This window comes from Pogona vitticeps, chromosome 2 (assembly GCF_051106095.1).
Source record: "Pogona vitticeps strain Pit_001003342236 chromosome 2, PviZW2.1, whole genome shotgun sequence".
Classification (NCBI taxonomy): domain Eukaryota; kingdom Metazoa; phylum Chordata; class Lepidosauria; order Squamata; family Agamidae; genus Pogona; species Pogona vitticeps.
The window spans coordinates 182,139,432-182,155,338 of NC_135784.1; the positions used below are offsets into that span (position 1 = coordinate 182,139,432).

Sequence of the window (15,907 nt, forward strand, 5' to 3'; positions counted from 1 at the left end):
CCCAGATCCACCAAATATTTTAATCTTGTAAAGATTTTAAATCTAGAATCCACTGTGCGCGCGCACACACACAAACACAAAAATGCTCTGCTAGTAACTCATGGGTCCTCCCTGTTTATTTTAAGTGGTCCACTAGCCCTCTTAAAGTTCTCAGACTTGGGAAATCTCTTCCACATTGTTATTTGAGATTCTTTGAAACAGAGGGGCCAGGAACTAACATGCAATATTGTGTATCTAGAGCATTTTTCTGCTACATGCTACAAGTCTTTCATTCACAGATGGCAGTATGTATAGGGCCAAAGGCAGAGTTTGTTTATAAATCACTGCCAAATATGGGGGAACTTTTGAAATGTAATTTCAGAGAATGGCGGTGATGGTGAGAATGCTGCATTCCAGTGGGGCCAGGGCCAAAGGCATAAGAGTTAGGCTTTAAATGCCAGCACATTTGAGGTTTAAAGTTCTGATAGCTCAGTAATTTATGTATATGGATGTGAAACAAAAGGTTGGGAGTTCAATTCCCCACTGTGCCTCTTGTAAGTAAAACCAGCCTGTGTAGCCTTGGCCAAGCTGCACAGCCCCAAGGCACCCCCAAAAGAAGAGAATGTCAAACCACTTCTGAGTATTCTCTTCCTGGAAAACCCTGGAAAAAGGCTACTGTAAGTCAGAATTAACTTGACAGCATATGATGATGGTGGTGGTGGTGATTAATGCCAGTAATGTTAGTCTTTTAAAATTGCCAGTAATCAATTTTACTTTTACAATTGCTGGTAACTTTTTAAGCATTTCAATCTTTTAAAATGAGGGGTAGGGAATCCATCCTGAGGGGAGAAACCACTCAGTAATGGTGTCATGAGGAAGACAGTGTTGCTGTCTTTTTTCTTTTTCATTAATTGACTGCCTATGAGGGGGCTTTAAAAACAGGGCTGTTGTGTCTTGTTCATTTTTCAATGTGCTTTAATAATGTTTTCAACCATACTGGTTATTTGCTTTTCAGTATTGTCATAACCTACTTAATTTTTAAGTGGTTACTTTGTTTTAATATTGCAAGTTGACTTGGGTCCTCTTGGGGAGGAAGACAAGGGTACAAACATTAAAAAATGAATGAATGGCCCTGAAAAGTCTCGATTAAGCCCCCAGAGGGAATGAATTGGGTCCCACTGCCTGAGTTCCCTTCAAGTGTGCCAAAGGTAGCCAAGAACCAGAACAAGCTACACTATTCAACTACAGATCATAGCCACCTCCTGCTCAATTAGGAGGTAAGCCCACTCTGAAGATGTGGGGTGAAGCATTGTGAACACCCTTCTCTCCCCCCCCCCCAGCAGTGGGACCGGGATTTAAACTGTCCCCAGTAACCAACTCCATGGGCTCCAAGCTGCTGGTGCAAATAGTCCTTATGTTTATTGACCGTTGGCTCCATGCTATCGAGGCAGAGGCATCAGTCTTCTCCCAGGTGAATGGTCCTATGAGGGGCTCAGCTGCTTTACCAGCTCCTCAGGTAAAGTCCCTTCTGTCTCTCCCCTCATTAAAATCCTTCCCGACCACCAAGTCCAAAAATCTCAGGTGCTCCAGCATCCCGCTGCTCTCAGAGATGTTTGGTCAAGGCAGCTGAGCAACATTCACAGGCGCTTCCTGCCTTCACCTAAAGCTGCCATGCTGGATTGTGGTCAGGACTGTGGGGTTTAGGCACCACTACCTCTACCAGGATGCCTCGCCAGGCCTCCTTCTAGCCACTGCTGTAGAAGATGGTCTCCAGATGTCGGGCAGCTCCCCCTCCCACATCCCCTCCTCTTCTGAGGTCCTTGTGCTGTTGTTTGCTGCCCCCAAGCAACTTGCCCCGCCCCTTTCTTCTCATTGGTCCCAGCTTCCTGTCTCCATTCTCCATTTATCTCCCCCTGATCCTCCCAGCCATTCTTTCTTACCAGGCCCCTCGGCAGCCACCGGCTCTGCTTCCACTTCACCTTCTGGGGGCTCACAAATTGCTCACATCTCTGAGGGGCCACCAGGGTAGGGTTGCCAGATGTCATGCAAAAGGAGGACATGTCCTCCTTTTTAGCCTAATGTCCTCCGTCAGGCAGGCAAAGATAAAAACCTTTAAAATGTCAGGCTTTTGTATATTTTATGTTATAATTTTGGATGGGAGGGGGAGAGGTGGAAGGACCCCCTTCACCCTGGCTTTCCCCGCCCCTACCTGCCCGCCCATCCCCAGTATTTTGAAAAACAGCCTCCATTGAATTTATTTTTAATTTTTAACATGACTGTTTCTTGGTCGGTTCACTAAGAGATATTTATTGGCAGCTATTGTAATAAAATTGTATTGATTGTGGGTTTAATCTGGAATAATTCAAATGAAACATTCAATAGGTCCTCCTTTATCCTCCTTTTTGTCTTTCTATGTCCTCCTTTTAGTACCCGTGTATCTGGCAACCCTACCCCAGGGGGTGTGAGGCAAGGGTAGGAAGCTTGACCCAGTTGCTGGCAGCAGCGCTCTCACAGGTACTAGTTGGCGCAAAGCTGCCCATGTTGTAGGTTCAACCTAGGGGAATTGGAGGCGGTAGCCATGGCACTCCTCTCTCCCAGTATGTGTTTCCCCAAGTTCCTGAACTGGACCCCTCTGCACAGAAGCCATCTAAGGACTCTTGGGTTTCCCTTTTTAATTCTATCTGAACACAGAACCGAGGGATGTGCTGTCTGGGCTTCTCATTGCTGCTGCTGCTTTTGAAGACATAGGGAGTATATTCATTGCTCTGAGCAGATTGGTCTGAGCATGGCATTTAGTAAGCTGCCTTGCCAGACTTGTCACCTGACTACCTGTCAGGTTTTCTCAAGCTTGGATTATGCAGTTTTGCTCCTTTCCCACCCCACCCCACCCGTCCACTGCATCTGCTCCGGCTTCACCTGCAACCTAAGCCTCATTCATACAGCAGATGCACTCCCTGTGTCAGCCCCAATTAGCTACAATTGCTGTTGTTCGGCCTGTGGCTGTTTCAAGACTGGTTTGGGAAGAAGGAGTCTGTAAATAGGATCGCTCATGCATCACAAAAAGGGGGAAAGTGGCAGGAGAAAGGGGAGCAGGCAGAGGAAAATGCATACAATGTGCATCAATTTATTTCAGTCTACGGATGCAAAATGTTGAAATAATTACCATAATTTAAAAATAAATTCAAGGAGAACACTGTCAGCTCTGTGTGCCTATGAAGACTGCTGCCCAGGTTTTAACCTGATGGGCACCTTCCAGATTCTCACAATGCTTTAACTTTAAAAAAGACTTGGCCAGGGCAAACCTTCAAACAGTGCCCTGTCTAAGTGAGGACTCCCTTGCCTGCACTTTGTAAATGTCCACCCTAGGTTCTGTCGCTTCATGTCAGATGATACTGCTGAAGGGACTGCTGTTGTTGTTTAGTCATTAATTCGGGTCCGACTCTTCGTGACCCCATGGACCAGAGCACGCCAGGCCCTCCTGTCTTCCACTGCCTCCCGGAGTTGGGTCAAATTCATGTTGGCAGCTTCAGTGACACTGTCCAACCATCTCGTCCGCTGTCGTCCCCTTCTCCTCTTGCCTTCACACTTTCCTAACATCAGGGTCTTTTCCAGGGAGTTCTCTCTTCTCATGAGATGGCCAAAGTATTGGAGCCACAGCTTCAGGATCTGTTCTTCCAGTGAGCACTCAGGGTTGATTTCCTTTTGAATGGATAGGTTTGTTCTCCTTGCAGTCCAGGGGACTCTCAAGAGTCTCCTCCAGCACCACAGTTCAAAAGTATAATTTCTTTGGCGGTCTGCCTTTTTTAGGGTCCAGCTCTCACTTCCATACATCACTACTGGAAAAACCATAGCTTTGACTATGCAGACCTTTGTAGGCAAGGTGATGTCTCTGCTTTTTAAGATGCTGCCTAGGTTTGTCATCGCTTTCCTCCCAAGAAGCAGCTGTCTTTTAATTTCATGGCTGCTGTCACCATCTGCGGTGATCATGGAGCCCAAGAAAATAAAATCTGTCACTGCCTCCATATCTTCCCCTTCTATTTGCCATGAGGTGATGCGACCAGTGGCCATGACCTTAGGGTTTTTTTGGATGTTGAACTTCAGACCATTTTTTGCGCTCTCCTCTTTCACCCTCATTAAGAAGTTCTTTAATTCCTCCTTGCTTTCTTCCATCAGAGTGGTATAATCTGCATATCTGAGGTTGTTGATATTTCTTCTGCCAATCTTAATTCCGGTTTGGGATTCCTCCAGTCCAGCCTTCCGCATGATGTATTCTGCATATAAGTTAAATAAGCTGGGGGACAATATACAGCCTTGTCATACTCCTTTCCCAGTTTTGAACCAATCAGCGTTTCCATATCCAGTTCTAACTGTTGCTTCCTGTCCCACATACAGGTTTCTCAGGAGGTAGATAAGGTGGTCAGGCACTCCCATTTCTTGAAGGACTTGCCATAGTTTTTTGTGGTTCACACGGTCAAAGGCTTTTGCATAGTCAATGAAGCAGAAGTCGATGTTTTTCTGGAACTCTCTGGCTTTCTCCATAATCCAGTGCATGTTAGCAATTTGGTCTCTAGTTCCTCTGCCCCTTCAAAATCCAGCTTGTACTTCTGGGAGTTCTCGGTCCACATACTGCTGAAGCCTACCTTGTAGGATTTTTCGCATAATCTTGCTAGAGTGTGAAATGAGTGCAATTGTATGGTAGTTGGAGCATTCTTTGGCACTGCCCTTCTTTGGGATTGGTATGTAGACTGATCTTTTCCAATCCTCTGGCCACTGATGAGTTTTCCAAACTTGCTGGCACATTGAGTGTAGCACCTTAACGGCGTCATCTTTTAAGATTTTAAGTAGTTCAACTGGAATGCCATTCCCTCCACTGGCCTTGTTGTTAGCCATGCTTTCAAAGGCCCACTTGACTTCACTCTCCAGGATGTCTGCCTCAAGGTCAGCAACCACACTATCTGGGTTGTCCAGGACATCCAGATCTTTTTGGTATAATTCCTCTGTGTATTCTGGCCACCTCTTCTTGATGTCTTCTGCTTCTGTGAGGTCCCTACCATTTTTGTCCTTTATCATGTCTATCTTTGCACAAAATGTTCCTTTAATAGCTCCAATTTTCTTGAACAGATCTCTGGTTTTTCCCTTTCTATTATTTTCTTCTATATCTTTGCACTGTTCATTTAAGAAGGCCCTCTTGTCTCTCCTTGCTATTCTCTGGAAATCTGCATTCAATTTTCTGTAACTTTCCCTATCTCCCTTGCATTTTGTTTCCCTTCTCTTATCTGCTATTTGTAAGGCTTCGTTGGACAGCCACTTTGCTTTCTTGCATTTCCTTTTCTTTGGGATGGTTTTTGTTGCTACTTCCTGTACAGTGTTACAAGTCTCCATACATAGAGACTGAGGTGCTATCTACAAGAATATGTCTTCGTTTACCACTACTACTAAACATGTGCTGTCAAGTCAGTTCTGACTTATTATGACCCTTTTCAGGGTTTTCCAGTAGAGAGTACTCAGAAGTGGTTTGTTATTCCCCTCTTCCATGGGGTGCCCTGGGACTGCGCAGCTTGCCCAAGGCCACACAGGCTGGCTCTACTCGCAGAAGGCACCATGGGGGAATCGAACTCCCCAACCTCTAGCTCCACAGCCAGATACTGAAACCACTGAGCTATCCAGCCAGCTGCTCTTGATATACTTTCCCGTCCTTATTTTTATCAGCTTCCATCTCCCTTCACCCTGGTATGGGTGGTTATGTGTTGCTGCTTCAAGCACTCTCTGGGCAGTTTACAAGTTAATTATGCAGGCTACACATTCCCCCCCCCCCCCCCGCGAGCTAGGTACTCATTTTACCGACCTCGGAAGGATAGAAGGCTGAGTCAACCTTGAGCTGGCTACCTGGGATTGAACCCAGAGTCGTGAACACAGTTTTAGCTGCAGTACAGCAGTCTAACCACTGTACCACCAGTGTTTGATGTGCAATGCCTCATTCACATGTGCAAGTCACCACAAGATGGTGTGCCTATCAGGTAGTGAACTCTGGAGTAGTGGTAAATTATTTCATAGCAGAGTATTGCCAAGTTGCTCTGGAGCAAGTACTATCCATATTACATCTCTTCAGTGGCTTCTCAAGCAGGGCTCAAAAATAGTAAAATCACATCCTTGTCCTTTGTATTATTTCATATAGAATCAAGACTGTTCCTTAGCAGCAAGCTCACATTTGCAGGCACAAATAATCACTCTCTCTCTCTTACACATGCACACAATGTGAAGTGTGGTTTGTCTCTTTCTCATCTGTGAGAACAAGAAATCACAAAATTTTCTGCTTGTCTGTGAGGCAGAGATAACGTCTAGCCATCTCAGCAAAATTTCTTTCATCTCTGAGAAGCTATGACAATTGCTGCCTTGTTGAATGGACTTCTAAAAGTCAGAAACAAAGGATGGGTTATTTATGTCTTTTGGATCAACACTCTTCTGTGCTTTTTTTTCCACAAAGAGAAAAGACAAGTTTTTAAATTTTAAAAAATATTTGAATAATTTACTGTTTTTAGCTGCTATTATGTTTTTGATTATATAAGCTGCCTTGAGTCCTTTTTAGGAGAACAGTGGGGTAATGATACAATTTAAAATAAGGCATACTGAAAAGCATGAATCAATGTTCTAGCGTAAATTAAAAATTCAGAGACAAATCCACTCTTCAGCTACTCTCATTGTAAATGTATCAAGGTGATTAAGGGGAAGGGAACAAATCTTTTATAAGTTTTATACTTCCTGAAATTCATTCTACCCTGCTCTCCCTACATATGCCATATTTAATGGAAAAGAAATTTCCAAACTCATAAAGATAACAAATGATATATAAAAGTATAGTCCAGGTATAGGTGCCGTACCAAGAGTTGAGATGCCATACCAGAATTAATTGTACAACCCTACATACTTTTATGTACTTTGAAGACATCTTCCTTTTGTTAGGAAGGATATATCAGAGGGATTCCTAAGATACCCTAGTGAGTTTTTTTACATTATTATACATAATTTTATTGCTTTTCTCAGTTATGCAACAGATTGCGTTGGACTGGATTTGCTATAAAATTCTATAAGCTGCCTTGGAAGTACTTGTTTGAAAAGGCAGGATACAAATATATAAGTAAATATATAAACACATAAACTGTTCTTCTGAAATGGAAGTCACCTTGTTTTTTAACAAATTATTTGAGATGAGGTTGTGTGCTGCAATTAAAGTTCACCACTTAGGGTGCATTTTATAAACTTTACAGTTAACACACCAAAGGACATCCAACTGTACTGTACGGATTATACAAAAAGGTTCATTAGCATGACAGCTTGAAACATGAGTTACCAAACAAAAAGGAACACAGATGTTCAAATAATATGAGCAACCTCCAGACCACCATGTAAATTTTCTAATAAGGATTGATGAGATGCATCCAGACAAGATCCGTCTCCACAGGGCTGGCCCAACAGTCCCACATCCTGATATTGAGTTGCTCAAACCCCCCACATCCTGATATTGAGTTGCTCAAAGCCACATCACAAAAAGCCAACTCAGGTGTTTTGAGACAAAAGGCAGAAAAATCACAGGATTTAATCCTCAATTAAAGAGTTTGCTGCCATTCTCTGACACCTAACCTACAATTTGAAATGGCTGCCTTGCCCTGCATAACTATAGGGCCAGCCCTCAGACGCCATGTTTCAGGCAAACCCTTTGACTTTTCTCCCAAGAAGTTTTAGGAAGATCAGGTGGAAAAAGCACAGAAGTCAAATCCTGATCTAGGGTCAGGGTCACACTGAACATGGAAGGAGAAGCTGTGGTCCCTCTTTCTTCTCTCAGGTCATCCTTGTACAAAGTGATGGTGGTGGAATCTGTTTGTCATATGAAAAGGGGGCATGTGCATTGCAAGAAACCAGCCCTTGTACCACCTCCCTTCCTTTACCTCAGTATCAGAATTGAGCAGAGAGAAAAAAGCTGAGGTGATGGCACATATGATGGAGCGAAGGGCTGCCTTCCTTTATGCATCCTTGCTTAGTTTAAAAAAATCTCACCCCAGCCTCTTCCAATGTACAATATATGAATACACAAATACACACAAACAAGAAACATGGCCAGTCTTATCATGTCTCAGGGAGTCCTCATTCTGCACCCTGAGTGGTTCTCTTTTTGCTCTACAATTTTTTTTAAAAAAAAACAAGCAAATATTCCACAAACCTGTCAGAAAAACCATGTCGCCTATCTGAACGGCAGCAGGATCTGTTTTCTAGCAATGGCAAAACTCTTTAAAAGGACAGATTTAGATTCCTGCTCATTTTGAAAGCCCTCTGGATGACCTTGGGACCAAATCTCTGTCAGCTCTACCTCACAAGAGTCTTGTAGAACAAAAGAGGATGATCCTCTTCTAGGCTGCTCAAAGCTCCTTAGACAAAGGGAAGGATAAAAATGTAGATTCACTGTTTCAGCGAACCTACAAATGTGAAATCTACTTCAGTGAGGTTATTCCTTAACTGAGAAGATGAGAACACAACTTTCCTATAGGTGGAGCAATAGGGCAGAATATGCCTCTCTGTCTCCCTCCTCTGCAGCTCAACCAATATAGTGCAAGTTTCCCAGGGATTTGTTGTTCAGAGAAAAGCCCTGGTAAAACGATACCTCTGAAAGTATCTTCTGAGTGCTGCAGTTCTGTGAAAGGAATCATCATAAACCACCTGCTTACTGGTCTGAATACACCACTGCATTCAGACCAGTACTAACCATTCACCGTTGTGTTCACTATGAATGCATCTGGATTCTGGAAGCTAAATAGGATCAGGCCCGTTGCATAATTGCATAGGGAAAAACCTGCAGGCAAAACCAGAAGCCTCCAGGGAGGAATAAGAACTAGTCCTGCCTGAAACCCTGGAGAGCTGCTGCCAATTAGAACTGACAATATTGGCCTAGAGTGACTAATGGTCTGGCTCAGTCTAAGACAGCTCCCTGTTTCTCTATTGTTCTGCTACCTAGACAGACTGACACACAATGACAACACACTATGCCTCTGTCCGAAGCACCCTCCCTTCCCTCCTGACACACTTCCCTCCATTAGTCCCCTATCTGTCATCTCTCCAACTCATCCCTCCTCTGAATGATCAATCTCACCATTTATCCCTCGAGTAACCAGCATTCAAAAGAGCAGCCCCAGATTACACATGCATTTATGCCATACATACAGAAACTGCTGATAGGAGCAGCTAAGTCTAACAAACATAATCTAGCTTCTTCTTTTTTCTTTTATTTATTTATTTCTTTTCTTCTTCTTCTTCTTCTTCTTCTTCTTCTTCTTCTTTTTTTTTTGGTTTTTTTTGGTAACTTCTCTAAATGGACATGACCTTTAGTGCTCTGGATGTATATATCTGAAAACGAAGCTCTGGAGCCCAGCAGTTTCGGAAGGTAGTGGGGATATAAAGAAGACAGCAGGTACTCCAGCATTATGATTAACAGTGGGCTTGGGTAGGAAAAACTGAACAAAAGGATGAATATTATAATTATATATTCAGTTGTCTACCACTACAACAGATGGGCGAGGAAAGATTTTCCCTGTCATCTTAGATCACATTTTCATGCAATTACCTCCAGGGTCTAGAATGTATTTCAAATTACTTGCTGGCAGCACTAAGTATTAAGTATGCAGGCGCTTTTAAAAAATTCACAGCCATGAGCATCATCAGGCAGAAGATGAAAGCAACACCAGAATCTAGCAGTCTGCCTCAGTGTGGATCTCCTTCTATTTTATTCTCCATTCATACCCCTTCCCACTTCCTCTACAAAATACATACCCATGTCCCTTTCATTCCAGAGTCCAGAATATGTTCTTCTACCCTAACCTCTGGCGCTGCATCTTCTTTCTACTGAGTCAGCTCCCTCCTATCCCTGTTTTCTTTGCTGCACCTAATACTCCCAGCCTTCATCTCGTCTCTCTCTCTCTCTCTCTCTCCCACAGATATATTCTCCATGTGCACCCTCTGGTCTGTCTGCCCAACAGCCACAAGCTTGTCAAGGATCAAGTGACCCAGAAGGAACGGCATCTCTAGAGCCTAAGTCAGTGAGCCCGACAGACAGCTGAGAGGACAGATGGGTGGACCAAAAGAGAGGACACATCCTTTACCCCAATGGCAGTCATGCCAATTCATATACAGTACATTCATGTCCCTGGCAGTTGCCATGGCATCCTAGTCTTCGTGAATCTTTCCCCTGCAACCCCAACTGCGCCACAACCTTACCAGCCACTGCAAGGCAGCTCTCTTCTTCCCCCCCCCCCCCCCCCGCCAGCAGCCACCTCCCAAGGCGTCTTTTAGGCTACTTGGCTCCCACAAAGGAGGGGAGGGGAGATGATCACACCCTTGCAATTCCCACAGGCACAAACGGCACAGAATTCTTGTTCCCCAAAGCCATTTCTGGGAAGAAGGTGGCAAAAGGGGGGGGGGGTGAGCAAGGGATACAGGAGATGGAGGAGAAATGAAGTGGGGGTGGATGGGAGAGAGGGGGAGCAGAGAGGCTAGAGAGAGGAAAGAGGAGGGAGAGAGAGAGAGAGATGGAGACAAGGAACAGAATGGAGAGATGGAGGAGGAAGTAACGATGGAGGAACAGAAGTAGAGAGGTGAATGGGGAGGGGCTAGAGAGGGATGGAGAAGGAAAGAAGATGGAAGGCGACAAAGCTTCCTTTCTTGGTACCTTTTAGTGCGGCGAAACATGCTGCTGTCAAGGAAATCGGGCATAGAGAAATTAGAGAGCGCTGTCCACAAGGACTCAGACATCATCCCCCAGGGGGGTCATGGTGGCAAGCGGGGAGGGGCAGTCTACCTATGCTGCTGAAGCACCTTCTCTCAGCCCCCACAGGAGGAAAAAGCAGAGGAGGGCAGGTCTGTGGTGAGGTTTCCCCTTTGAAGAAGAAAGGAGAACTGGAATGGAGGGGAAAGCGAGAAGCAGGGAGAGAGAGAGAGAGAGAGAGGGAGGGAGGGAGGGAGATGGAAAGCGAGGAGGAAGAGCAGGGAGAGGAGGGGGAGGCGTGAGGGGGCGGCGCTGTGTGAGTGCCAGTGTGTGCATGAGCGCACGCTGAAAGTGCCTCTGCTCTGCATAGGGGTGTGGACAGCGTGAACACACTTCTGCTGTGCACAAACACCTGCATGCTGGGTGGGCACACACTAGTGCATTAGTTCTCTCACAAGCATATAGGGCACAAATACACATGGTTTTGGACAAAAAGTATATGTATTTTTTGTCCTTCCTTCCTTCCTTCCTTCCTTCCTTCCTTCCTTCCTTCCTTCCTTCCTTCCTTCCTTCCTTCCTTCCTTCCTTCCTTCCTGTCTGTCTGTCTGTCTGTCTGTCTGTCTGTCTGTCTGTCTGTCTGTCTGTCTGTCTGTCTGTCTGTCTACCTGTTTATCCATCCACCCATCCATCCAAATGTGGCATGTAAATGTTTCTATAATTCTGAACTGTATGAATGATAAAGAATATCTCTTTGGGCATTTTTATAACAACATGCTCACCCTATTTCACTGTAGGCATCATCATCAGCTATAAAATGGCACATACCGATGCCTGAGCAGGCAGAAGCACACAGAGGGCGGCTCTACATTGGGGTGGGCAAAATTCAGCCTGTCAGTATTCCTCAGCATTGGGGATACTGGCTAGGGTTGATGAGAGTTACAGGTCAACATGGAGAGGGCTATACATCACCCACCACTGCGCTGCACTACAATTGTCAAAGTAGGCCAGGGCTGGGCTGAAGGCGATTTAAGTAGCCACCATCAGTTTTCCTACACATTAATGTGGAATCTAGAAAACAAGATCTGCATCACAGTGCATGATGTTTTTGCTGCAAGCAAGCTGCTCAGTTTTAGAGAGAATCAGATGACCTTAGCAACCTGTCAGAATATCATCTGGAGACAGGTGCATCAAGCCTATGCTCAAGACCACAGTTCGCAATGGGTCCAGTTTGTGATGGCTATTCTCATCTTCTGACTATAGCACCTTTCCACAAGCTGCTGATGGAGAGGAAGGTGAATTATAAACAGGGAAGCCTTGGCTCAAATTTTGCCTGGGCTATGCTATAAAATCCCTTTCAGCCTCAGAGTCCTATTTGCAAAGAGGGATTACAATATAGCTCTAATTGATAAGGTTACTGTATTTCTGATGTGCTTATGAATACTGAAAAATACTATATAAACAGTAAGTATGACTGTAATTGGCAACTCAGGCATATGACTCATCTCTTATCCAAAACAAACACCACAGTTCTCCACGGCATTGCAACCCTTCTGAACGTAATCTGAGCGCCGGCATGCAGCAACACGGCGGCTTCTGAGTGTAGCTGATGAATCAGATTTGTTTGCCACAAGAAACACACAGAGTGCACCAGCACCAGCTTTTGGCCACAACGGCTACCGTGCACTGGCTTAGCTGGCTAATCTTTGTACTTGACCTTCACCCTCCCCACCCAGCCCTTTCTGCCACCACCACAAACCGCCTTCTCCCTTTGTCAACAGGTGCAAAAGGTGAACAGGTGACAGGCAAGCCACCAAACTCATTTTCAATCTACTGGGTAGATTTTCTTCTGTCATTAGATTTCTGCATGCTTTGCTCTATTTTCTCTGGGTTTTTTTTTTTTTTGTCTGTACATATTTCTGACTTGCATATGATTTTCTTAAAAATACTGTGAAAGAAAAGCAATTCTTAGAAATGTGAAGGCCAGGAGATGAGAGGGAAACCAACGAACAAAGAAACAACAATACTGAAGCCTGAGGACTGCCTTTTTGTCAAGATAACCACAGTCCTGGCTGTTTCAAACATTCGGTAGAGTCATGCATGCAGCATCATCCTCCACACAGCCATGGCACTTTAGGATGCAAATGAAGGGAATGGGGTTTGCATGAGGAAGTCCCACCCCAAGCAGATTGTGTCCTGGTGAACATGTTCGACTAAAACCCTTCTCTTTTCTCATGCACTCCTACTCAGATAAAAAAAGCCCAAGTGAGCTCAATGGGGCTTATTCCCGGGTAAGAGGGTGCTGAAACTGGGGCTGTCTAGCCAGTTGTTCCAAGTGGCACAGTCAAATGATGAGGAATGTGCTGTGGGCTCCCTCACAATGACTCTTGCAATACATGCAAATGTTTGAATGAATTTTGACTGCTGTGTCAAAACTTGGTCCATAGGTAGTTTTCACCTATGATTGCTACACATTTCTGCTACTTAGGATGCAGTGAATGCAACCACTCACATGAATTTTGATTATTCCACATACACACACCCTGTAATGTTTTCATATTCTCTTGTTGTCTCCAGATGAATGCTTGCTTTAATGTAGCACATATAGAGTACACTGACAGCTGAAGAAACGCAGCCACATGTACCAATAACACACATACATATGAATGCTCGTATACACAGTTTTAAACATCTGAATTAACACACCCGCATTCTCAGAATGAATGAGGCCAGTCTTCTGAAACACATGATTCATAACCGGGAGTTTGGCTTGGCCTAGTCTACTTCTCTGTGTCATGTGTGTCCATCTTATGACATGCAAGTGTACCCTGGAGCATGGTAGAGCAATATCCCCCTTCATTTCAGTTTCTAGTCCTCATGGTAGCAAAGACAGGGAAATGAGCAAAAACATCCAGTTCAGTTCTCAGGAATGCAGCTCCACTTTTATAGCTTCTGTTGCATATACAGTGGTGCCTCGCACTGCGACATTAATTCGTTCCGCAAAAATCATTGTTGCACGAAAACGTCGCAATGCGAAATAAAAAGCCCATAGAAACGCATTAAAACACGATTAATGCGTTCCTATGGGCTTAAAGCTCACAGTTCAGTGAAGATCCTCCATAGCGTGGCCATTTCTGGTGCCTCTTAAGTAAGGAATCTGTCCCATAAAACAGGGACGGCCATGTTTTCTCCCGGCGGCCATTTTGAAACCACCAATCAGCTGTGCGAAAATACCCCACAGGGAACATCGCAAAGCGATCGCAAAAGCGATTGTAAAATCTTTGTCGCAAAACTATTTCATCACTAAACGGAGCGCTTGCTAAGCGAGGCACCACTGTAGTACCTATCAACCCCTAATTATCTGTGCTTTTCATGCCAGCTACACTCAGCACTGCTGCCCTTCCCTCAGCAACATTTCAAGGTAGAACTTTGCTGGAAGGTGCTTTTAAAAACTGGGGAGCCAAACTCAGCTCTAGGATCTGTTTTTGCAAATGTAAGGTGAAGTGAGCACTGGCTGTGTCTGTTGGGAAGAAATATCACCCTTTAGCCCCTCCTTTCCCTTAGTCTGATCCATAACTAAGGCACAGTTCTTCACCTCATATAAGTAAATTGCTAAACACTGCAAAAATCACTGCCCAGTAATTTCTTGTGACGGAGCAGATTCAGCAAAAGACATGGTGGTTCTGCCTGATCAAAGAGAAGGTCAACCCAAGGACAATTTGTTAAAGTCACCCATATAGAAGTTCATATTGGTCTAGGCTAACAATTTGGTAGCTCCAGTGGATGTACACACATCAATGAGAAAAGCACTCTTCTGCATAATAATGCGAACACTGATCTGGTCTGCCCACGTCTTCTCCTGAATGCAACTGTCAGTCTGGGAGGCACCATCATTCAGTTTTAATGTGCATATATGTAGGTTCTTATAACTCAGGGATGCTATCTGAAAATTGAGAGAGCAGGAAAGGTCACAGATATTATTAGAGAAAATTTATCAGCTTTCACTCATGAGACAGCCTGCTTTATTTCCCCCTTAGGAACTGACTGAGGAGGAACGGGAGGGTTTCCCCCTCTGTTAGAGAGCAATGAGTGATTGTGTCACATAAGCAGCCTTTATTTCAATCCCCAGCTTCCTTTCAGATGTATTTGCATTCCTAATTATTAACAAGAATGGCCAAAACCCTATTGCATATTTACACACTTGGACCAGCAATTATGGGAATTGACATGACCATCTTGTCTTTTGACTGGAGCAACATCCATGACCGTTTTTGTACGTGCATAAATATCCATAGGATATCAGCCAATGTGCTTAACAGATCCAGAAGAAAAAGTTGAAGGATGAGTTGTGGATGTGCAAAGACAAGCAAGAACTAATGCAGCTGTATTTTGCCCATCCTCTCTATTTGAGAGACATTTTGCTGGTCAAATATTACATTTATGGGGAGATCCATGAGCAGAGAACTCAGTCTTCTAGCAAGCCTTTCCTGCACAAATCATGTGAATCAGGAATTCCAGAAGAATGGATTCCCCTCCCCCACCCAATTAGGCATTTTCCCATACACTCTTCCATGGAGACCAAACATGGTGATGAACCCAATCATAATGTATAGGAATGCTGGGAAAAATTTACTTCTGTGGACTACAATTCCAACCCCTATCTTTCCCAGCCATGATGGACCAGGTGATGAGAACTGTAGTCAAACGCATCAGGAAGTATGACTGATATAAACTGTAAAAACAGGTTTTCAGGGTGAATTACAATACTGTGATATATTAAGACAATCCGCAAGTGGAGTCTCCTGACGTTCTCCTCCTGACAGTGGTGCTCTGCGTGATGGAGGTTCATGCCCGAAGTGTCCATGCTCTGGACATGGCCATTCCACTTATGTGCAACATCTGTATCCAAGTCCTACTGCCACCAAGAAGACGTTGCATGCAAAGAAGACCATGCACACAGTAAGGAGCTTTTAACATCGTTTGCCATGCCAAATATCACCTCAGGGAAGGGCTTGGAGCCTCCTGTAGATCAGGGTCATGATACTTCAGTCAGCCCTTCCACTGAGGAGACAGCCTATATCCGAGGAAAATCCCTCCCTTTTAAGCCTGACAAAGTGAATAAAAAGGGAGGAAAATTATCTCACCTTGGGGTTCTGCTGAACGTATACTACAGACATGAAAATA

At 44.4% G+C, this 15,907-nt stretch overlaps 1 protein-coding gene across 4 annotated transcripts in view; it reads right to left on the reverse strand.

Annotated features, from left to right (window-relative positions):
• Window positions 1-15,907, reverse strand: part of MAST1 (microtubule associated serine/threonine kinase 1) — a 106,745-nt gene that overhangs the window by 57,272 nt on the left and 33,566 nt on the right. Inside the window, exon 1 of one of the 4 annotated variants that reach the window (XM_078386595.1) lies at window positions 10,691-15,905. The exons of the other annotated variants lie outside the window; for them this stretch is intronic. Coding sequence (XP_078242721.1) covers window positions 10,691-10,776 — 86 coding nt within the window. The 5' untranslated portion in view covers window positions 10,777-15,905. Of the gene's footprint in view, window positions 1-10,690; window positions 15,906-15,907 lie in introns of those variants that run through there. 4 annotated transcript variants of the gene reach the window in all.